The 22,026-nt window shown below is 52.4% G+C and overlaps 1 protein-coding gene across 1 annotated transcript; it reads left to right on the top strand.

Annotated features, from left to right (window-relative positions):
• The first annotated feature begins 905 nt into the window (after positions 1-905).
• On the top strand, positions 906-20,869 carry B4GALNT2 (beta-1,4-N-acetyl-galactosaminyltransferase 2). Its single transcript, XM_041000972.1, has 15 exons — positions 906-1,056; positions 1,263-1,480; positions 1,826-1,909; positions 2,037-2,109; positions 2,325-2,388; positions 9,718-9,924; positions 10,605-10,742; positions 12,617-12,723; positions 14,214-14,251; positions 15,232-15,412; positions 16,286-16,372; positions 17,743-17,930; positions 18,568-18,708; positions 19,919-20,138; positions 20,623-20,869. The coding sequence occupies exons 1-15, from the start codon at positions 906-908 to the stop codon at positions 20,826-20,828; spliced, it is 2,103 nt and encodes a 700-aa protein (XP_040856906.1). The 3' UTR covers positions 20,829-20,869.
• The last annotated feature ends 1,157 nt before the right edge of the window (positions 20,870-22,026 follow it).

Below are 22,026 nucleotides of genomic sequence, written 5' to 3'. Positions count from 1 at the left end.
CCAGCAGATGGAAGATCTTTCTCTGTCTCTCTTTCTGTCTGTAAATCTGACTTTCCAGTAAAAATATATAAATCTTAAAAAAAATTAGGTAATTAAATATTTCTGTAAATAGATACTGTTAAGCTGGTTTTTTCTGTTTGTTTGTTTGTTTTTAAAGCAGGGAGCTGGATGGGTGGGGCCGTTGGGATTAAAATTGGCACACGTATGGGATTCCGGGTGTTCAAAGCAAGGACTTTAGCCACTGTGCTACTGTGCCAGACCCATGAATGTCTCTATGTTGAAGAGCTATGACTGGGAAAAAATTAAAATAATCTCTTTCAGAAAAAAAGAAAAGAGAAACATTATTGTAATTATTTGAAAGCAGATCTGCTGGTTCACTTCCCAAATGAAAACAACTGGCTGGTACTAGACCAGGCCCAAGCCAGGAGCCAGGAATCCCATCTGGGAGTGGGTGACAGACCAAGCATTTTTGGTGGTGGGGCGGGTTACCCTCTGCAGGCTTCCCAGGGAAGCAGATTGGCAGCAGAACAGCCGTGACTGGAAGTGCTGCTCCTTACATGGAATGACAGCGCAACAAGTGGTGGCTCCATCTACTGGGATGCGGTGTGCGGCCTCTGCACCTGCAGCAGTCTGTGGCTCTGCTGTGCAGCTGTGACCTTGGGCCTCAGCCGCACAAGGTGGCAAAGCTCACCCCCACCCCCCGCCGCCCCGTCTTTCTACTTGCTTTCCGTATGCACTTGGTCAATTCACAGGGACTTTTTTTTTTCTCTTGTATTGATATTCCCACGTCCTTAATGTCTTTTGAGGCCACAGTAGGATGTAATAAATAAATCTATTATACAGACAGATGCTGGTGCTCATTGTACAAACGTTTAAAATGTGTATTTACTTGAGAGGGAAACAGTATGACAGCGAGGATCTGGACTGGGTCAGGCTTCAGCAAGAATCAGAAGTTCGATCCAGACCCAACCGCTGGGTCATCAGCTCAGGTGCTCATTAGCAGGCGGCTGGAACCTGGAACTGGAGCCCAAACTCCAACCCATACACCTGATAACGGTAGGTCGGCGTCCTGACCAGTCAAGAAAACCTCAATCTCTTTGCAAGGATTGTGTCACAGCTTCACGGCCTCTTCGAAAAGTTCTTGGACTTGAGACTAGACTGGGTCACATATCACTCTGGGATACAACCACGCCTCGGACTGCGTGCACCTGCCTTCTAACAGACATCCTGCCAAGCGTCCCCTGCAATCCACCCCTTCCAAGGACGCAGGCAGCGCGAGTGGCTGTTGGAGGAAGTCAGCCGGCACCCTCCGACCGCGGCGCCTTGCCTAGCACAGGGCAAGCCCCGGATAACCGTGCAGAGCGGCGCCCGCTCGCGCTGCGCCCGCTCGTGCTGCGCCTCGTGGCGGCGTCGGGGATCGCACCGCGCACCGCACTCCCCCAGACGTGGAGTCGCCGCCCCGGCTGCCCAATCCATCCCGGTGAGCTCCAGACGGGGGCGAGCAAAGGTTCGTCTGGGTGAGGGTTGTGTGAGCGTTCAGGCTTTGCCAGATTCGCTTAGCGCCCCAGCTGTTCTCCACTGACGAGCTGGTTGCTCCGTTCTGCCTGTTTTGCTTGAAATGAGATTAAGAGGTGTCATTCTATTCACTTTTTTGGGTTAGGCGTGGTATATATAAAAGTATACATATATATAAAAGTAGACAGCGGAAAACGCCTTTGCCACCCAGCCCACGATTTTCTGGAAGACCTCACCTGGCTGGACAGAGGTCGCTACTGCCAGCCCTTTGGAGTTCTGTGCATGGGCCTGGGGCGGGTCTGTGTGCCAGGAATTCCGGGGCGACCGGAAGGACATAAAGATTCCCGAGGGCCCCATCGCCCAGTGCACAGAAAACCCGCACGTCCGGTGTGGAGTGGGTGACGTGGCGAGGAGAAAGCCCCACACTCTCACAGCTTCCTCCACTCGCGCTGCTCCCCAGGTGGCTGCCCGCGGCGGGTTTCGGGATGACTTCGGCCCAGTGAGTGTCTCTTATTAAACAGACGGGAAGGGAATGGGACCCCGCCTTCGCCGGTCCGTTCCCGGGCTCCGAGGCGGGGGAAGCCGTGTCCCGCGGTACGTGGAATCCTCCGCGTCCGGAGCGTGGGTGGTGGCAGGGCGAGCCGAAAGCGCGCGCGGAGCTGTTGGGGCGCCGGCTCCCGCCGGCACGCTGCATCCTGAGGAAGAAACACACGTCTTGGAGGTTGCCTTGGAGGTTGCGTGAGTCGGAAATGTGCCGGGAAGGCGTGGCGGGCACTCCTGGAGCGGGGTTTTTGCTTTGCGGGCGCTAGCCTCGGAGTTGGGTTCCTCGGAGGCGATGACCGAGAGTGGGCGCGAGTCCAGGGCTCGGGGTAGGTAAGTCACCCGACGCGGGGACGGCCGTGGCTTTCGAGGAGCTGCGCCACTCAGCAGCTCCTGCATCGGCGCTCCCTGAGCCCCGGCTTTGGGGTTCTGGCCTGGGGCGCACGGCCTCGAAGCCGAGGCGGTGTGGGTCCCGGTGTGGGTCCCGCGAGCGCGAGCTCCAAGAGCGTCTAAGCAGAGACGTGATAGTCCCCCGAGTAAAACGGACTGTGTCCTCGAAGCTAATTCTTGACACATTATGGAGAAGGATCAGGTTCTATTTTGTGCGTTTTTATCCTCCGAGTTTACTTTCCTTGTCTCTGGAACAACTGTTATACTCAGACAAGGAGGGCACTTTGAAAACGCAAAGTGTTTGTGAGATGACATTTTTTTTTTTTTCCTTTTAGAAGATTTATGTATTTGAAATCACAACAAAGGAAATAGGGAAGTTTTCCATCCATTCGTTCACTCTCCAAATCCAACGACAGCCAGAGCTGGGTCGGGCTGAAGTCAGGAGTCAGGGACTGCTTGCTGGACCTCCCACGCGGGTGGCGGGGGTCCAAGTGGAAGGGTCATCCCCTGCGCCCTGCAGCCTCCCAGGCGCATTAGCAGGCTCTGAATCATGACGGCGGGAGGGGGGGGGGAGGCAGTTGGGATTGCACCCAGAAATGGGAGGCACGTGTGGGGAATAGCATCTTAACCTGCTGGCTCACAGTGCTGGTCCCTTAAGGAAATGTCTTCCAAAACCACATTGTAATGAGAAATAAAGGGTTGGGGGATCTGAGGAGCCACTTCCTGCTTCGCTGCTGGGTGACAGCAGGTGTTTACAGAGATCGACACTTAGCATCCTTGTTACCTAATCTCTGTGTGGAGACTGGTCACGCAGGTTGATGCAGACAGAGGTTTTGGGGGGTTGCATTAGAATGTTTTCATCCGTTCTTACAAAATATTTCTGTATTTGAGAGGAAGAAAGACAGCGCTTCTGTTTACTGGTCAACTCCCCAAACACGCAGAGTGGTGGCCGTGAGGAGGGGACTCTGTGGGTGGCAGGAAGTGAAGTCACTGCCTCCTGGGGTCTTGCTTATCACCAAAGTTGGAATTGGGAGCAGATAATGAACCGAGGTGGTCTGACCTGAGATAGGGGCATCCTGACCAGCAGGGTGTTTTTTTTTTTTTTTTTTTTCTTGTTTGAAGTATTTGAAAAAGAGAGAAATGGCTGGGATTTGGCCAGGCTGAAGCCAAGAGCCAGGAGTTCCATCCAAATCCCCACAAATGGGAGGAACCGAGGTACACAGCCAGCTTCTCCTGCCTACAGGCTCGTCAGGAGAGAACTGGATGAGAGGTGGGACTCAGTGACAAGCAAGGCTGTTCCCCAGCCAATTGCTGCCTCACTCCAATCAGCATCTTAAATATATATATATATTTATTTTTATTGTAAAGTCAGATATACAGAGAGGAGGAGAGACAGAGAGGGAGAGCTTCCGTCCACTGATTCACTTCCCAAGCAGCCAAAACGGCTAGAGCTGTGCCAATCCAAAGCCAGGAGCCTGGAGCTTCTTTCGGGTCTCCCATGTGGGTGCAGGGTCCCAAGGCTTTGGGCCGTGCCTCGACTGCTTTCCCAGGCCACAGGCAGGGAGCTGGATGGGAAGTGGAGCTGCCAGGATTAGAACTGGTGCCCATATGGGATCCCGGCGCGTTCAAGGTGAGGACTTTAGCCGCTAAGCTACGCTGCCGGACCCAGAATGTTTTTGAAGGCTAACTTTTAGGGCTTCCTTTTTAGAAAGGGTTTATTTTATTTATTTGAAAGAGTTACAGGGAGAGAGAACAGAGACAGAGGTCTTCTATCCACCTATTTACTCCCCAGATGGCTGCAAGAGCTGGAGCTGAGCCAGGCTGAGGCCAAGAGCCGGGAGCTTCTGCCTGGTCTCCCGTGTGGGTTCAGGGGCCCAAGCCTGTGAGCCATCTTCTGCTGAATTCCCAGGTGCATTAGCATGGAGCTAGATCAGAGTGGAGGGACTCGAACTGGCGTCCATATGCCAGTGTCTCAGGTGGAGGCTTAACTCCTTATGACACAGGCCCAAGGCTTCCTTTTCTAATACGCTTTTCTTTTCCAAGTCCTATTTTAACTGCATCCCAGCTTGTGTTTGATGTGTGGTATGTCCAGCACTGTTCAAACTATAATCTAACTTCTGCCATGATAGCTTCTGTGATCTGTGGCTATTTGGATGCCTTTGTGAATCTTTGAACACCTGGGGTTTTCTTTTGTTTTGTTAAGATTGATTTGTTTTTGGGCCCAGCACCATACCCAGGCGACGAAAGTTCTCCTTGCACATGCCAGGATCCCATATACATGCAGTTCTAATCCCAGCAGCCCCACTTCCCATCCAGCTGCCCACTTGTGGCCTGGGAAAGCAGTCGAGGACGGCCCAAAGCTTTGGGACCCTGCATCCACATGGGAGACCTGGAAGAAGCTCAAAAGCTCCTGGTTCCTGGCTTCGGCTTGGCTCAGCTCTGGCCATTGCAGCCACTTGGGGAATGAATCATCAGACGGAAGATCTTCCTCTCTCTCTCTCTCCACCTCTCTGTATATCCACCTATCCAATAAAAGTAAATAAATCTTTAAAAAAAAATTGTTTGTTTTGGGCCCGGCACGGTAGCTTAGTGGCTAAAGTCCTCGGCTTGCATACACTTGGATCCCATATGGTCACTGGTTTATATCCCAGCTGCTCCACTTCCCATCCAGCTCCCTGCTTGTGGCCTGGGAAAGCAGTCAAGGATGGCCCAAAGCCTTGGGACCCTGCACCTGTGTGGGAGATCCAGAATAAGCTCCTGCCTTCAGATTGGCTCAGCCCTGGCTGTTGCAGCTACATGGGAAGCGAGCCAGTGGACAGAAGGACTTTCTCTCTGTAAATCTGACTTTCCAATAAAAACAAATAAATCCTAAAAAAAAGAACAAAAAAAGAAAGAAAAACATTTATTTGTTTTTGTTAGAAAGGTAGATTTACAGAGAGAAAAGAGACACAGAAAGATCTTCCATCAACTGCTTCAATTCCAAATGGCTGCAACGGCCTGTCCCTGGGCTCCCACATGCGGGTACAGGGTCCCAAGGCTTTGAGCTGTCTGCTCCTTCTCTCCCATGCCAATAAGCAGGGAGCTGGATGGGAAGTGGAGCAGCCGGGACATGAACTGGCACCCACATGGGATCTCAGTGCATGGAGATGGAGGGTTAGCCGATCGTGCCATCATGCTGACTCGGACACCTGCGGACTTTCTAGTTACCTTGGTGTCAACTTCCAGCTTGGTTGTGCTGGGATCAAACAGAGATGGAAGTTTGGAAGATCTAGAGTTTGTTCAGCTCTTGTAAACATTCTGGGAGGAGGCTGGAAGGAATGTGTTCCTGTGAGTCATTCCCAGCAGGTCCGATGCGATGTCCATCTCATCCTTGAGGTTGCTGCGTGCGGTTCGCGTCGTCCCAGGTCTGACTGATTTTTGTTTGTCTGTTTACTTGCCCTGCTCATTATGGTTGCCTGGTCCCCCTTGTAATTCCTTTAGCATTTTACACTCTCTGTCCTGAGGTTTGTTCTCAAGTTAGGAATCACATCTTCCCGTGAGCCTATTTTACCACTTTTTAAAAGATTTATTTTTGTTTGAAAGGTAGATTGCATAGAGCGAGGAAAAGAGAGGGGAAGAGACAGGCAGAATCTGCTGACTCACTCCCCAAATGGCTGCAAGGGTCAGCGCTGGGCTGCTTTGAAACCAGAAGCTTCTTCTGGGTCTCCCACGTGGGTACAGGGCTCCATGAACTTAGGCGGTCCTCCACTGCTTTCCCAGGCACATTAGTAGGGAACTGAATTGTAAATAGAGCAGCCAGGACTCCAGATACTGGCTCTGTGGGCTGTCAGCATTGCAGGAGGCTTAAGCTGCCAACCCCTTATTTGATCCCTTTGAAGGATTCCTCTTTATCTGCGGTGGAGTCACTTAGCAGTACTGCCACAAAACACCTGCTTACACGCTCCTGACAAAGATCAGAGGCTGATTTGGGCCCACCCGTTCTGGAAATTTATAATCCAGACCACTGAGAACGTGGCTGGCAGGAACTCATCCACTTGGACCCTGACTCCCTGCATTCCCAGACGCATTATCAAGAAGCTAGATCGGAAGCAGAACAGCAAGGACTCAAACTGCTACTCTGATATGGGATGTTGGCGTCACGCGTAGTGACCTAAATTGCTCTGCCACAATGCCACAGCCCCACTCAGAGCTGTTTTTCATTAAGTGGACTAGCAGAAGCGGTTTGGGTGTGTGTTGAAATATTCCAGTCTGTGTCTGCAGGCATTTCTGCGCTGTCAAAATGCCAGACTTCTCAAGCAGATGGCAGTGATAAAGAACACAGCATTCATGGGGCTACTCTCTAATGCAATGACAATCCCTCCTGTCTGGTTTACCTCGTGTGCACAGAAGCAGGCGGACTCCCCAAGAGGCCGGAGCCTCAGGGTTCAGGCTGCGTCCCTCACCCCCATCACTGCTCCAACCCCAAACTGTGTGCGGCTGGAACACAAAAATGATTTGTCAGGGTTAGAAGGGACATGCTTCACCAGCTAACGTGGATGACTGACCGATGAACTCACATCCTACCTTGTCATTAACTTGACTAAGTGCCTTTTCTTGAATGTTTCTTAAACTTCACCCACTCAGAGTCCCAGACTCCTGGCATTATAATTCTGTCCTTCCCCATTCCAGCACACACGGCACAGTTGTCACGGGTTCAGCATTTGTATTAATCTCATAGAAGTTCAACATGTATTTGCGGTCTCCAGCCACAGCAGTTCCTGTTAGAGATGGTGTCATTGAGTCCTGTCTCTGGCCGGAGTCAGCTTTATGAATCCGAATTCCAAGAAGTTGACCAAGAGGAAGTAAAAGTCTCTGTCCTGCCAGGTTTTCTGTAACTTTATTACATTTCAACATAGCTAGCTTGAAATGTGATTGCAGAAAACTCGAATCTTGCTGAAGCAACACAAAGAGGAAAAATTCCTTGTGAAGTTTGCATCTTCAGGTACTGCTGGGCTCTGCTTTGCCCCGTGCACCAGTTTTGTTTGTTTGTTTTTTTTATTTTTTGAAACATTTATTTTATTATTTTTATTGGAAAGGCAGATACACAGAAAGGAGGAGAGACAGAGAGGAAGATCTTCCATCCGCTGATTCACTCCCCAAGTAGCCGCAACAACCGGAGCTTAGCTGATCCAAAGCCAAGAGCCAGGAACATCTTCCTGGTCTCCCACGTGGGTGCAGGGTCCCAAGGCTTTGGGCCGTCCTCGACTGCTTTCCCAGGCCACAAGCAGGGAGCTGGATGGGAAGTGGAGCTGCCGGGATTAGAACCAGTGCCCATATGGGATCCCGGAGCGTTCAAGGCGAGGACTTTAGCTGCTGGACTATCATGTTCTGGGCCCAGTGCCTCTGTTTTTGTGTCCCTGCATCATCACCCCTGTGGCATGGGATCAGCTTTTCACTCCTCTGTAATAGCACAGCTTCTAAGCCCAGGGATCCTTCTCTGAGTTTCAATCTTTCTTACTATTCTCGAGTGTTATTTTGATTGAATGTGAAAATTGTAATGATGAGTAAGTAAAACCTGTTTTGAGTTCATGATGGGTGTGCCCAGTATGTTGAATTTACAGATCAACATAGCAAAATTACAGCTGTGTACATTTCAGTGACTTCAGTCAGGAATAAAACATTTATTTTTGCCTACTTATATTTCCCCAGTGTGTTTGATTTGCAGTTCTTTTTGTTCAGAAACAAAGCTAATAATTAATCACTGCAAAAAAGAAAAAGCTAGGGTCCGGTGTGAGAGTGTAGTGGTTAAAGTCCTCACCTTGTACGCACTGAGATCCCATATGGGCGCTGGTTCTAATCCTGGCAGCCCTGCTTCCCATCCAGCTCCCTGCTTGTGGCCTGGGAAAGCAGTCAAGGACGGCCAAAAGCCTTGGGACCCTGCACCTGTGTGGGAGACCCGGAGGAAGCTCCTGGCTCCTGGCTTTGGATTGGAGCAGCACCAGCCATTGCAGTCACTTGGGGAGTGAATCATCGTACGGAAGATCTTTCTCTGTCTCTCCTCCTCTCTGTATATCTGACTTTGCAGTAAAAATAAATGACTCTTTAAAAAAGAAAAAGAAAGAACATCATGTGCTGGGAGTGAAAAATTCGCTCCTGTTTCCTGCAGTGCGCCTGGTCCAAGGTATCCTGGTGTTCCAGAGAACATAAAAGTCAGAACAACATGTACAGGACCAAAATTACTCCTGTTTTCTGCAACACACTGGATCCGGGACTACTGCCTGATCCAGAATATTCTGTTATTCCAGAGAACACAAAAGTTAGAAACAGAGTGTGCCAGGAGCAAAACTGCTCCTGTTCCCTGCGACATGTTGGGTCTGGGACTACGGCTGGACAAGATATGCTCTCCCTTTGAAATTTGTTCTAACCTCGAATTGACAAGCCTGCCCTCAGCTTCGGGCCTGATTCTACAAGCCTGTATGACAGTGTTCTTACCTAGAGCTGGAGAAGTGTGTGTGTGTTGACCCTGCTTTTCTGCTTACATTAGCAACTACACTCGGTCTCGGCCACGTGGAAGCCGCCTGTGGTGGGGCCAAGAGAAGCACTGCCTGCCTCGTGAAGGGATTCAAGGCATAGCACCTTACTCCCTTAAGTCTATATCCATGACTTAGATCTCATCTATAGAGGGGCCTAGATAGAAACTCCGCCTGCCTTCTTCCCTTCCCCCATCACAGGCCAATTGATATTTAGCCCTTACTGACCAGTAAAAAAAAAAAAAAAAAAAAAACCCAAAATATGAATCCATAGCAATTGAAGAGATTTAGTTGGTGAGAAAGAGCTTTTAGGAGAGCCTAACAAAGAAAGGATAGCAGAGGACTTGCCAGTGTCGGGGGCAGTTTGGGTATCGAGGCGCGCAGCGCAGGGTTTGTGGGCCTCACCGAGGGTTGTGCCCACGCTTACAGCTGGATCTCCGTGGAAGGAAGAACAGTGCAGATTTCCACCGGACACCCTGGCGGGCTGTCGGAGTCTGGGGTCCAGTCCAGAGGCCTTTCATAAAGCATCAGGGAGTGGCCCTGACCTGAATTTCTGAGTCTTGCTACTGTTTTTTGTTTTGTTTTGTTTTTCTGACTTCCTTGCCATAGACAGGTTCTTGATCAGAAATCGGTTTTGCTGGCCTGTAAGTAAGACACAGGCGCAGCTCACACAGTTCCTTGGGCCGCTCTCCCCCATTGTCGATCACATACATGGTCACGAACAGAAGGCTTGCGCTGAGTGGTCCCCTTGTTGTCCCAGCAGCTGTCGATTTCTGCCGTTGCTCAAGATATCGCTCATCAGCATCCTGGCACTCAGCATCGGCTTGCTTATATTCAGAGGCGTAGTCCTGCAAGGAGAGTTTTGGGGGCTTCAGCTGGAGCAGTCACGTCCTACGTCCGGGGACCCCACAGCGCTGAAGCTCTTGTCAGAGCAGAGCCTCCGCAACTTCTTCAGCTACGACGGCATCTGGTGAGAGGACGTGGCTTTGCTCTTGGCCTCCGTCCTGAGCCCCGCCTGTGCTGTCCTCCATCCTCCTGGACCCCATTCACCTGCAGCTCCCTGGCCTTCCTGAGCTTGTCCCAGACCGTGGGAGCAGGGGAGGGTTTGATGGAGTGTCTGGTCTCTGTGGCACCCCGAAATCTTTGACATCCTGGGACAGCTCGTGCGACACCCTCCCCCTCCCCCCCAGCTCCAGGAAAGATGCTGCCTTATACGGTCACTCGGCCTTTTGGCCAAGATCAAGTGAACTGAGTACCCCACATAGACTCTGTCTAAGGACAATACATGAAGTAGATTTGGCAAGCAGGGAGATGGAATGGGAACTGGCTCCACCTACCTTCCAAGAGAAACGCGACCCCGCCTTCCTGTCCCATGGTGCTCCTTTTCAAACAGGCACATGGTCACAAGGCTCGCAGGTTTAAAGTCGAATGCAAAGAGGGGAGGAGTCTAAATCCATCTCCCCCACACACACCACCAACTTCCCCCCACCACACACACACACACCGCCCACCGTGTGTCTGCTAGGGAGTTCCCAATCTCTACCCATTATAACAGTGAGATGTGGGTGGGAAAGGGCTTTCAGGGCCAATGACACACGGAAACAGCCCTGGGGGCACCTCTCCCAGCACTGGTCCTCCTGCTTGTTCTAGGCTCTTCCCTAAAAATCAGTGCAAGTGTGAAAGCACCAGGCAGCAAAGAAGTTATGACCTTCAGGACGGCTATGACCAGCGGGACCTGCCGGCGGTGAACGCCAGGAGACAGGCTGAATTTGCGCACTTCCAGAGGAGGTAAGGCGTGGGTCTGGAAGCAGCAGCAGCTGCTCCAGGGTGTCCTGAGGCTGCAGAGAAATGGTGCTTTGAGATGCCCCTGTCCTTTGTGGGGTTCAGCCACAGCTTTGCTTCCAATTCCAGCTTCTGGTGGATGTGCACCTGTGAGGCAGCGGGTGACAGTTTAAGTAGTTGCATCCCTGCTGCCTACATGGAAGACCCAGAATGAACTCTGGGCTCCCTGCGTTGAGGGTACAGTGGGTTATGTATATTGGTTTGTTTTTTAACAAATAGACTTTTTTCTTTTCTTTTTTTAAGATTTATTTTGATTAGAAAGTCAGATTTTACAGAGAGGAGAGACAGAAAGTTCGTTCATCTGCTGATTCACTCCCCAAGTGGCCGCAATGGCCGGAGCTGAGCTGATCGAAGGTCAGGAGCCAGGAGCCTCTTCTGAGTCTCCCACACGAGTACAGGGTCCCATGGTGTTGGGCTGTCCTCTTCCAGGCCACCAGCAGGGAGCTGGATGGGATGTGGAGCAGCCTTGACATGAGCCAGCGCCCATATGAGATCCTGATGCATGCAAGGGGAAGATTTAGCCACTAGGCCATTGCGTGCTGGCTTGGCACTTTTTTCTTTTTTAAAGAATTGTTTATTGAACCCAGCATGATGGCTCAGTAGCTAAACCCTTGCCTTGTAAGGCAGTCCCATATCGGCTCTGCTTCATATTCCAGCTGCTCCATTCCCATCCAGCTCCCTGCCTGTGGCCTGGGAAAACAGTAGAGGATGGCCCAAACCCTTGGGACCTTGCACCCAGAAGAAGCTCCTGGCTTCAGATTGGCTCAGCTCCAGCTCTTGCAGCCATTTGGGCAGTGAAGTAGCAGATGGAAAATCTTTGTCTCTCCTTTTCTCTGTAAATCTGCCTTTCTCAGAAAAATAAACAAAATCTTTTTAAAAAGAGAGATGTGTTTCTTTTATTTGAAAGGCAGAATTTTGGATAGAGGGTAAGAGAGAGAAAGATCTGTTCGCTGTTTTACTCCCCACGTGGCTGTAAGGACCAGGGCTGTGCCAGGCCAAAGAAGCCAAGAGCTTCTCCCAGGTTATCCATGGGTGCTGGAGCTCCCTTAAGCAGCCATCCTCTGCTGCTTTCCCAGGTACATCAGCAGGAAGTGGAGCAGCTGGGACTGGAACTGGGGCCCCATGGGATGCTGGCTTTGCAGATAAGGGCTCAACGCTGCGCTGAACCCCAGCACCTGCCCTGCCCTGCTCCCCCTCACCCACCCCGATTGCTGAGCAGTGTGCTGTGCAGGAGCCCCAGAGAATGGAGGCCTCCTGCCCTCCTCCCTTCTCCTTCCGCTGGAACTCCAGCAGTGCCAGACCCCTCTGAGTTTGATTTGTGGAGTCAGCCATGACCTCCTGAACTTCAGAAGAGAGCCAGGGGCAAGGTGGGTAAGGGTGTGTGTGTTGAGGGGAATGGGGGTGCAGCTGGGAGAGGAGGCAGGTGATGCTGCTGGCTCTTAGCTTTGGATTGGCTCAGCTCTGGCCTTTGCGATCACTCTGTGTAAATATGTCTTTCCATTAAAAATGAATAAATATTGAAAGTAAACAAACAAAAACTTCCTTTCGAGAACTGGCCTGCTGCTTCCTTGTTATCACAAGGAAGGGACTGGGCAGAGTACCACTTCCTTGAAAGTCTGACTTTAAGGAAGTCCAAGGGTGACTTGGGTGTTCACCTGCCGCAGGTGGGGCAGCTCCTGCGGATGGATGGTTTCATTTTTTGTTGTTGTTGCACACCTCAGTGGAATTAAAAGCAAAGAGGAGGGGTGGGAATAAAGGTCGGTCGGGGCAGGGCCAAGGCTCCGACCAAACCTAACCAGGGCACTGTGGTCCTCCTGCAGGGAAGGACTGCCCCGCCCACCGCCCCTGCTGGCTCTGCCCAACCTCCCGTTCGGGTACCCGGTGTACGGAGTGGAGGTGATGCCCCTGCACACGGTTCTCATCCCAGGTAGGTGCGGCTGCACCGTGAGCACCTAGGCTCTGCTTAGGCGAAAGGACAAAGCGGCAGCGAGCAGGTAGGGAGCCTACTGTGACAGCATCTCAGCCTGACATCCTCCGCCCGCTGCCACCCCAACCCCTCCACGTAGCAACCCCAGACCCCCTAACACACCACTTCCCCATCCCCAGGAACTCAGCGTGCCTTGTCTCCCCACACTTTCCCCCACCCTTGCCCAAATCTGCCCCTGGGGAGACTTGGAGGAGGACCGGGACTAGGGAAAGTTTCTGGAACTCCCTTAAGGGGGTTTCCCCCCTCCACCCCCGCATCAAGTTCCTCTGAGTGGGGACCCAGCTCCTCCTGTCCTTTGTCCTTCGGGAAGGAAGCCACCCTTGTTGTTCACCGTCCCAGCTCCCCTGCGGGATGGGGGGAGATCTGCAGGTGCAGGGGCTATGGCTGAGCTGCCCGACTGGGCACAAGGCCAGAAGCAGAGGAGTTTTCGTGCCTAGCATCCTTTCTTCTTTGGATGTTTTAAAAATTCTCATTTTTATTTGAAATGTAGACTTACTAGAAAAAAAAAAAAAAGGAGAGAGACACACATACAGAGATCTTCCATTTTTTCATTTGCTGGTACATTCCCCAAATGGTTGCTAGGGCTGGACCAAGAGTCTGCAGCTTCTTCTAGGTCTCCTGTGTGGGTGCAGGGATCCAAGAATTTGAGCTGTTTTCCGCTGCTTTTCCAGGCCGTTAGCAGGGAACTGGATTGGAAGTGCAGCAACGAGGATTTGAACCAGTGTCCATACAGGATGCTGATTCTACAGGCAGAAGCTTCACATACTACACCACGGTGCTGACCCAGGCAATACACTTCTAAGCTGAGCTGGCATTTACAGCCACCCGAACAAGAGAAGGGTGCTTGGCCAACTCCACAGGTGGTGAGAGTCAGCGAGTTACCTAAGGCCACCTGGGAAAGGTGTTGTCATAGCATCAGAGAGAGCGAGAGATAGTGAAGCAAAATCAGTCAAGTGGGGTGAATCGCGGTGTCCCTGAAATCATGCATCTGGAAGCACCTGGTCCATTTTCAACGATCCCTATTTGTAATGGCAGAATCAGTAGAATACCGGCGGGGCCCCGTTCACTCCCGGTGTGGTGCCACCATCAGGTGGCATCAACTATCTGCAAAACCTGCCCATCCGCAAGTGAACTTGAGCATTTAGCCACAACGTGCCTCCACCGGCTCCCTGCCCCACCCCACCCCACCACGCAGTCCAAGAATGACTCCTACTGAGACACTGGGAAAGGACTGAGTTCATTCGCAGCCAAGGCCTGGGCCTGAAGACCTGGGAGTTTGGGCAGGGCCACGGCACACCGGCTCCGTCCCCCAGAGCCCGGGTGGGTTGGGCACTTGCAGAGGGGAGGAGTCTGTGAGATAGGGGGCAGTGCCAAGGCAGCCTTGGTGCCCTCTCCCATGGCGTTGTGGTTCTTCTCTCTGTGTTCTCTAGGTCTCCAGTTTGAAGGGCCCGACGCACCTGACTATAAGGTAAAAAAGGCCCCCCACCCCCCGGCCTCGTTCAGCCACACCCTGTCCTCTCTCCCCTGGGTGTGACCAAGCCACTGCCCCGATGAAGCATCACCTGTGAGCCCTGAGCGGGTCAGGGAATGGGCAAGTAGAGAAGGCATGGCAGTCCCAGGAGTGGCAGGAGGCCCTGGGGATGGGGCGTGGGAGCTTCTGAGACGTACCCAGGGGCTGGGCCAGCTGAGTGGCACTCCTGATTCCACCCCCACACCCTGCAGGCTGCTGCCTTGGTCAGGATAGAGACAGGCAAGACACCAGCGCTCCGGCCCTGCTTCCTCCCCACAACTTAATGTAGCTCCAGGTCAAGGTGGTAGGATGCGTGTCTGATGGAGGAATGTCACTGCATTCAGGACCCTCCCTACCAAGATATCTGACGAACGTGGTGCTGGCTTCCCCTGGCATGCCAGGCAGAGGTTGGGATGAGCCGAGCTGGTCCACACGCCTGGCGTCCTATGCCACATTTCTGAGTGACCAACCAGGCCGCTGGATCTCAGTAGAGTCACACACTTTAAAGTCACTCAGAGACAGGTGGCATGTAAAGGCACAAGACATGGATGAAAAGCTGCTAGTTGTAGAGTAAGCGGGAAGGATCCAGAACAGAGCTCTGAAAACTCCAATCGGGATCAGAGAGAGGAGGAGCTGGTGAAGAGAAGTATTCCTCCCGCACCGCCTCTGCCACAATAGTGATGAGTAAGAAACCAAGAATGGCACCTTGGATGCTAGGATATGGCACTGTTTAGAGGAAATGCCCTTGAATCCAGGGCCCCCAAGGCTTAGGGATAGGGTCTGGGGTATTAGGGTAGGGCTGCTCTGCAGAACCAACCCTACACTTCGCCAGGTGTCCCCAACCCTTCTCTCCCTGTGGTGTGCTCTGCCCCCTGCTGGCTATCTTGGGTATTTTTAAACCTGTGCCTTTAGCATCTTTCCATCTCCCTGGCCCTTAGGTCAACCTGAGTGCGTCCCTGGGGACCCTAAACACCCTTGCGAACGTCTCAGACAACGTCGTGCAGGGCAGAGGCCGGAAGCAGCTGATCATTTCAACCAGTGACCGAACTCTTTTGAACTTCATCCTGCAACATGTGACCTACACCAGCACGGGGTACCAGCACCCCAAGGTGGACCTGGGTGAGACCTGCTTAAGAAGCTGGAGAAGCACCCCCCTGGGTCCCCTCAAGGTCTTCTGCCTTGGGGAATCCTGCTTGCTTTTATGATTCTTGTTTCTCTTTCTTACCACTCTCCCACCCCAGATGCTTAACATCCCAACCCTGTGAGGGATACAAGAAAGGAATAAAGCATTTCCAGTGCTGGCCTTGTGCCTGGTCAGCACTGGCCCTGTGTGGTTTTCTGAAGGCATCAGCTATGGTCCAGGAGACTGCTGGTCCTGGGCACCAACAAGAAAGAGGAGGGACATGGAGGGCCACCCCCACCGCCCTAGTCCCAAGGGAAAGATTTTTGTCTCTCCCAGAAAGTCCTTCCCGCCCACATGGCTGCCTCACTTTCTTCCCGGAAGGACCTCAGACCACCTGTCTGCCTTCTGAGTCTCTGCCTGAGATGAATTCCCAGGAGAGAAGGAATGGGGCTCGCGTTCCCTGTGTCACTAGCACAAGCTCTCTCCCTGCCAGCAGATTCCCAGGCATCTTCCATCAGCACACAGCTGGAGGACAGTAAAACAGAGAGGTGCTGTGCAGCCAGAGAAGGAAACACAGTGGGTTATCCAAGGTGTTTCAGGTAGCCCCCATTAAGTCCATCTGAATCCAGAACCTCTGGTCCCAGACCCACCGCACCCCACCACACGCTGACCCCCATGGAGGGATCATGAGGCAAGGAGGCCTTCAGCAGGTGGCCGCTGCAGTGTAGACATGCAGTGATCTACAGGGTCCATTCATGCCTGCCGAGAGAGGGTCCTTACCCAAGCTTCGTGCCACTCCGTGCCTAGGCTTCCATGCGAGGGTGTGGGGTCTGAGGCAGTCATGACCTGACCTTGCTTTTTCCCTGCAGTGAGCCTGAAATGGAAGTCTTCTGTGGCCAAGTTTCCAGTGAGCATCCGCTACCCTGTTATGCCCAGACTGTATGACCCTGGGCCAGGTAAGGCCTTTGTCCTGGGGGAACCACGGTGCACCTGCCAGCTCTTGGTGAAACTCAGAGTTGTAGGGAGGGCGTACCCCTGAGGTGGGGGGAGGGGCACTGCTCAAAGTGACAGCCCAGACTCCCATCAACAAGCTCTGCAGGAAAAAAAAAAAAAATCTATGTTGTTCCCTTAGCTGTACGGCTTAACTGTGCTGAACTTTGGGCTTATTGGGGGAACACAAACTGGAGGTCCAGAAGCAGACACCATGCATGCTAGAATACCTGCTGGAATGTGCTGAGGAAATGGCTGTGCCGTGGGCCAGGGCAGGGCTGTGGCTGTCAGCATTGCTTCCGGCTGACCCCATCCCCACGCCACGCAAGTGCAGCTTCCATGGACAGTGTTTTCTTCTGGGTCTCTCACATGGGGTCAGAGTCACAAGGCTTTGAGCCATCCCCCATTGCTTTCCCAGGCTACAAGCAGGGAGCTGGAGGGGAAGTGGAGCAGCCAGGACACACACTAGTGTCCACATGGAATCCCAATGCTTGAAGGTGGAGGATTTGCCGGTTGAGCTATTGTGCTACTCTCCACCCCCTTCATGGGTCTTTCCCAAGGAAGAGCAATCTCTTCTTCCATCTTTGGTGTAAGTCACGTGCCTTAAGACAGACACCCTGGGCTTCCAAGTAGACCTTTTTCCAACCATGTCTTCCTGTACACGGAGACCAAGTGGGCTTCTCCTGGGAGTGGTGGTTGGTGACAAGGGGCAGGTCCCAGTCCTTTAGACTGTGTCTCCTGTTCTTGGGCTCTAGGACCCCCTGGTCATTTGCGCATCTCAATGCCTGGTACAAGGAAGGCAGACTTTGGGCACAGCCATGGAGGTGCCACTTGGAATATCCGGACTTCATATTGTAGCGGCTCGGTTCGAGTGCTGCCTCCACTTCCAACTCCAGCTTCCTGCCAGTGCACACCCTGGGAGGCAGCAGGTGCTCATAGAAGACCTGCCCTGAGTTCCAGGCTCCTGGCTTTGGCCTGGCCCCACCTTGGTGGTTGTGGGCATGTAAGGGAGTGGACCCTTGCCTGGATTCTCTCTCTCTCCTCCCTCTGCCTTTCAAATTAAAAAAAAAAAAATCCAAAAAGAGATGAAACAGGATGCAAGTCAAGGTAGGGAAGAATGAGGCAAACCTATGACATTTCAGCAGACTGAGCACACTGGAAGCACATTTGACTTTCCAACCCAATGGCAAACCCTGATCAGGTATCCACGGTGTGTAAGAAGCACTAGGCCTACAGGGGCAGATGGGCTGCAGCAAACAGAGGCCCTCAGAGCCAAGCCTGGGACAGGGCGGCCTCCCACAGGCCGGAGCTCTGACTCCCAGCCTTCTGTGCCCAGAGAGGAATCTCAGAGACCTGGTGACCATTGCCACCAAGACCTTCCTGCGCCCCAACAAGCTCATGGTCCTGCTTCGGAGCATTCGCGACTACTACCCAGACCTGACCGTGATCGTGGCTGATGACAGCAAGAAGCCGCTGGACATCCAGGACAAGCACGTGGAGTATTACACCATGCCCTTTGGGAAGGTAAGGCCCTCCTGGAGCAGAGGGCCCCGGATGCCGGTGCTTCCCTGGTGGGGCTGCTGCTGGGGTCTTCCCAAAGAAAAAAGCAGAGTCCTTGGAGACCCTTGGGAAACCCAGATTCAGCCTCCCTCACTTGTGTGCCTTGGTGGGCCACCTTTCCTCAGGCTGGGTGGGGAAAGTGACGGGGGGCCCTTAGCGGGGATGTGGGGTGTCTGATGTGCAGCTCTGACAGTAGGGCAACTTTTCTTTCCTGAGATTCCACCTGAAACTGGCCCTGTTTCTCTCTTTATCCTTTTCTGTCCTTCCCCTCCCTCCTCGTGCCTTCACTGTCCCCCATGCTCCCTCCTACAGGAACAGAGGACACAGATATGACACATGCCACATTCCTCCATCTTTGGGGAGCTAGGAGGAGAGCCACAGGTGACAGGGCAGAGGGCCAAGGAAAGACTGCCTGGCTTTCCCCTGTCTCAGTCCGTGAGCCACCTGTCACAGACCCGTCTCCTGTCCCTCTTGGGAGCTGGACAGCCTTGACCCAGTGATTCTCCACCTTGGCCGTGCGGCGGCTCCCACCACGCAGGCTCTGGCCAGGCAGCTGCACTGTGTAGCTGGGACTGGCTGAGTTCGCCTCATCCACCTGCAGGGTTGGTTCGCTGGCAGGAACCTGGCCATCTCTCAGGTCACCACCAAGTACGTCCTCTGGGTGGATGACGACTTTCTCTTCAACAACAAGACCAAGATCGAGGTGCTGGTGGACGTGCTAGAAAACACTCAGCTGGATGTGGTAAGGGGCGGCTGCCAGGCCCTCTGTGGGTACCCTCTGTAGAGATGGGGCACATGGGGGAGAGGAAAGGAGGCCGGCAGAGGAGAGGAAGGGGCTGATGCCCGGAGATGGGTGAGCCAGGACAGCCTCGCTTACCCATCAACTTCTGCCCCCTTGGTTACTGACTTTGAGCAAATCGCACACACGTATGTGGCCATACACGTATACACTCACATACACACTCGTGCAGTTGCATGCACACCCAGGTGTGTACACACATACACACACTCATGCGTACACACACAAGTGGGATTACATGCACACACAGGCCTCTTCCTGCCCCCTCCCCAGCTGGTGTGGAATCAGGGCAGTGCCCTGCTCCCACCACGCACCAGAAGGAAGCAGTGAACTTGACACATGGGCACTGATGACACTGGAAGGGAAATGGTGACTGCTTCACCCGTCAGCTCACTGTGGAAGGGGGGGGGGGGGGAGAAAGGACACAGATGGAGGCTGAGCGGGGGTCCCAACTGCAAGGAGGCTTGGGGTCCCCCCCAAGGGCACAGTTCCTTATTGGGTGAACCAGGACATCCCTTGGGCTACTCGTGGGGAACAAGCCACAACAGCTTAAATGAAAGAGACAGACAGATTGCTGCTCACATGCAAAGCCTCGGGTCTGGGGACTGTGGCACCTTTAATTGTGGTGGCGATTGCTTTGGGAAGACAAGAGCCAGCTCACCCTGTCTCACTCGGGCTCATGGCTCTCAGGCATGTGCAATGGAAACTCAAGAGAGGCCAGCAGGGGCAGAGACCAGGAGGGAGAATGCTTGAGACCAACAGCTGCCTGCAAGAAGCCCATTAAGTGGACATTGCCTGAGCACAGGGGCTGCCTCTTGCATGCAAGTGAATGCAAGAGGGCGTCAGAGGACTCGTGGGAAAATGGAAGTAAGAGAAAAGTTTATTTTGAAGCCAAAAGAGAGAGAGAAGCCAGTGTTGAAACCGAGGCAGATTTTTTTTTCAGAAGACGCATTTCTGTGCATCACGGTTCTTGGAGCAGGGAGCAGAGATTCTCTCTCTGGAAAGCATGAGGGTGCTGTCGTGTGAGCAGAGTGTGCACGCAGCCGTCCTCTGCCCTGTGGGGAAGGTGAAGTCGGGCAAGGCTCCCTGGAAGAAGCAGGCTGCGTGTGGAGTCTGTGCTCACTAACGTGGTTCTCTCTCTGCCCCCCGTCAGGTGGGCGGCAGCGTGCTGGGGAATGTGTTCCAGTTCAAGCTGTTCTGGGAACAGACGGAGCAGGGGAGCTGTCTTCACCGGAGGCCAGGGTTCTTCCAGCCCCTGGAGGGCTTCCCCGGCTGCGTGGTGACCAGCGGCGTGGTCAACTTCTTCCTGGCCCACACAGAGCGTCTCCGCAGAGTTGGCTTTGATCCCCGTCTGAAGCGCGTGGCTCACTCAGGTGGGAGGTGGGGCCAAGCGGAGGGGAGCAGGGCGGTGAGCCAGCCTGGGGATGGACCGGGGCAGGGTTTCTTCTTTCCAAGGGCCCGACAACAGCTCTCTTTTTCTTCCCATTCCACACGGGGGAGCTCTTGGCATCTCCCTGTGCCTCTTCACATCTCACTTCTGCGTCTGCCCTAGGCGTTTCCATCCGAGTTCCCCTTTCCCTACAGCCCGGGCTTCCACACCTCTGCCCACCTGACTTGATAGTCTCTCCAGAAACGCTTTCCTGTTTAACAGTTCTGTCCAGTTGGGCAGCTCATCACAACCTCTTGTGCCACACCTTTGCTTGAACAGGGAGATTGTCGTTTCCTTCCAGCTCATCAGCAGGAGCAGGTGCCTAGAGTCCTGGCTTCCTGTGGGGCGGTCCCCGTGACTGCCCTCCCAGACTTGCAGCCATCTGACCGCCATCCCCATGGCTTTCTGCTGCCCGTCTCTCTTTGCAGAATTCTTCGTGGACGGGTTGGGGAGCCTGCTTGTGGGCTCATGCCCAGAGGTGATTGTGGCTCACCAGCCCCGAACTCCAGTGGTGGATCCAGAGCTGGCTGTCCTGGAAAAGAGCTACAACAAATACCGGACTAACACCAAAGAGGAGGTCCACTTCAAGCTGGCCCTCCAGTACTTCAAGAACCACTTGCAGTGCGCCATGTAAAGGCACAGGAAATACATCACTTCCTGCCTGTCTGCCAGCGTCCGGGGCAGGAGGACTCCTCGTGGATGGGACTAATGTTGTGTATTGCACACCAGCTGCTGAGTGGGGCAGTGGGGAGGACTGTTGGAATTTCAGGTGCTTCACAAATTAGAATAGACAGGCAAAGAACAACAAGGAAAGCTTGGTCAGCACGGACTCACGCATACCTTACTAGGTAGGACACCAAGATTAAGTACTCCTCACCAAGGTATTGAAGATTTCTCTGCACACCCCTCCTAAAACTGTTTTGCACCTCAATTGTTGAAATGTCATTGAAGTAGTCACAAGATGTGGTTAAGAACTTGCATTTAATTTTAACATATTGTTTACTCAATATTATGTCAGTTAATTCCGTAATGTTATATATTGTTGCTGATGTTATGTTGGGGCTTTTAATTGATCGGGATTTTACTCTGCTGGCTCTACCTTCAGACCAGAGAAGGTCTCCCCAAGAAGCTGTTGAACTTATCTGGACAATAAGATGCTGGACTCTATGCTTGGTATATGCTTGCAATGAAAGAATCTCAACTGAACTTGAATTGTGGTTACGCAACAAGGTGGAGGAATCCACCATGGGGGGAGGGTGGAGGGAGGGGTGGAGGGAATCCCAATACCTATAAAACTGTGTCACATAATTTAAAAAAAAGAAGAAGAAGAAAGAAAAGGAAAAAAGGCATATGAGAGTCCAGATTTTCCACATTAATATTCTCACCATTATCTGATGTTGTCTTAATTTTAGCTAATTCTCTGTTTAATGATGTCTCCTGTGGTTTAATTTATGTGAAAACAAATGAGCTTGAACATTTCTTCTTGTCTTATAATTGTTTGTCTATCTTGATAAAATGTCTATTTAAATGTTTTACCCATCCTAATTGGATTTATAAACTATTACATTGTAGGTTATAGGTAATTCTCAGATATGTATGTGGTAAAGATTATTTTCTGTCAACCCATGGCATGCCTATTCATTTATTTTCTGTTCTTTTCTTCCTTTGTTGTTCCTGAAGTAATATTTATGTACCGTTGATTTTGTAGAACATTTGATAAGCTTTTCAAGAATAATTATAAATACATAAGGTGACATTTTGATACAGGAATACAGTGTGTACTGATCAAATCAGAGTAATATTTTCCCTCTGTCACTGTTTGTAATTGGAGC

This window comes from Ochotona curzoniae, unplaced genomic scaffold (genome assembly GCF_017591425.1).
Source record: "Ochotona curzoniae isolate NIBS_2020 unplaced genomic scaffold, NIBS_Ocur_1.0 scaffold_2453, whole genome shotgun sequence".
Classification (NCBI taxonomy): Eukaryota; Metazoa; Chordata; class Mammalia; order Lagomorpha; family Ochotonidae; genus Ochotona; species Ochotona curzoniae.
The sequence above is the reverse complement of the archived record's forward strand: the minus strand, read 5'-3'. Positions and strand labels throughout refer to the sequence as shown.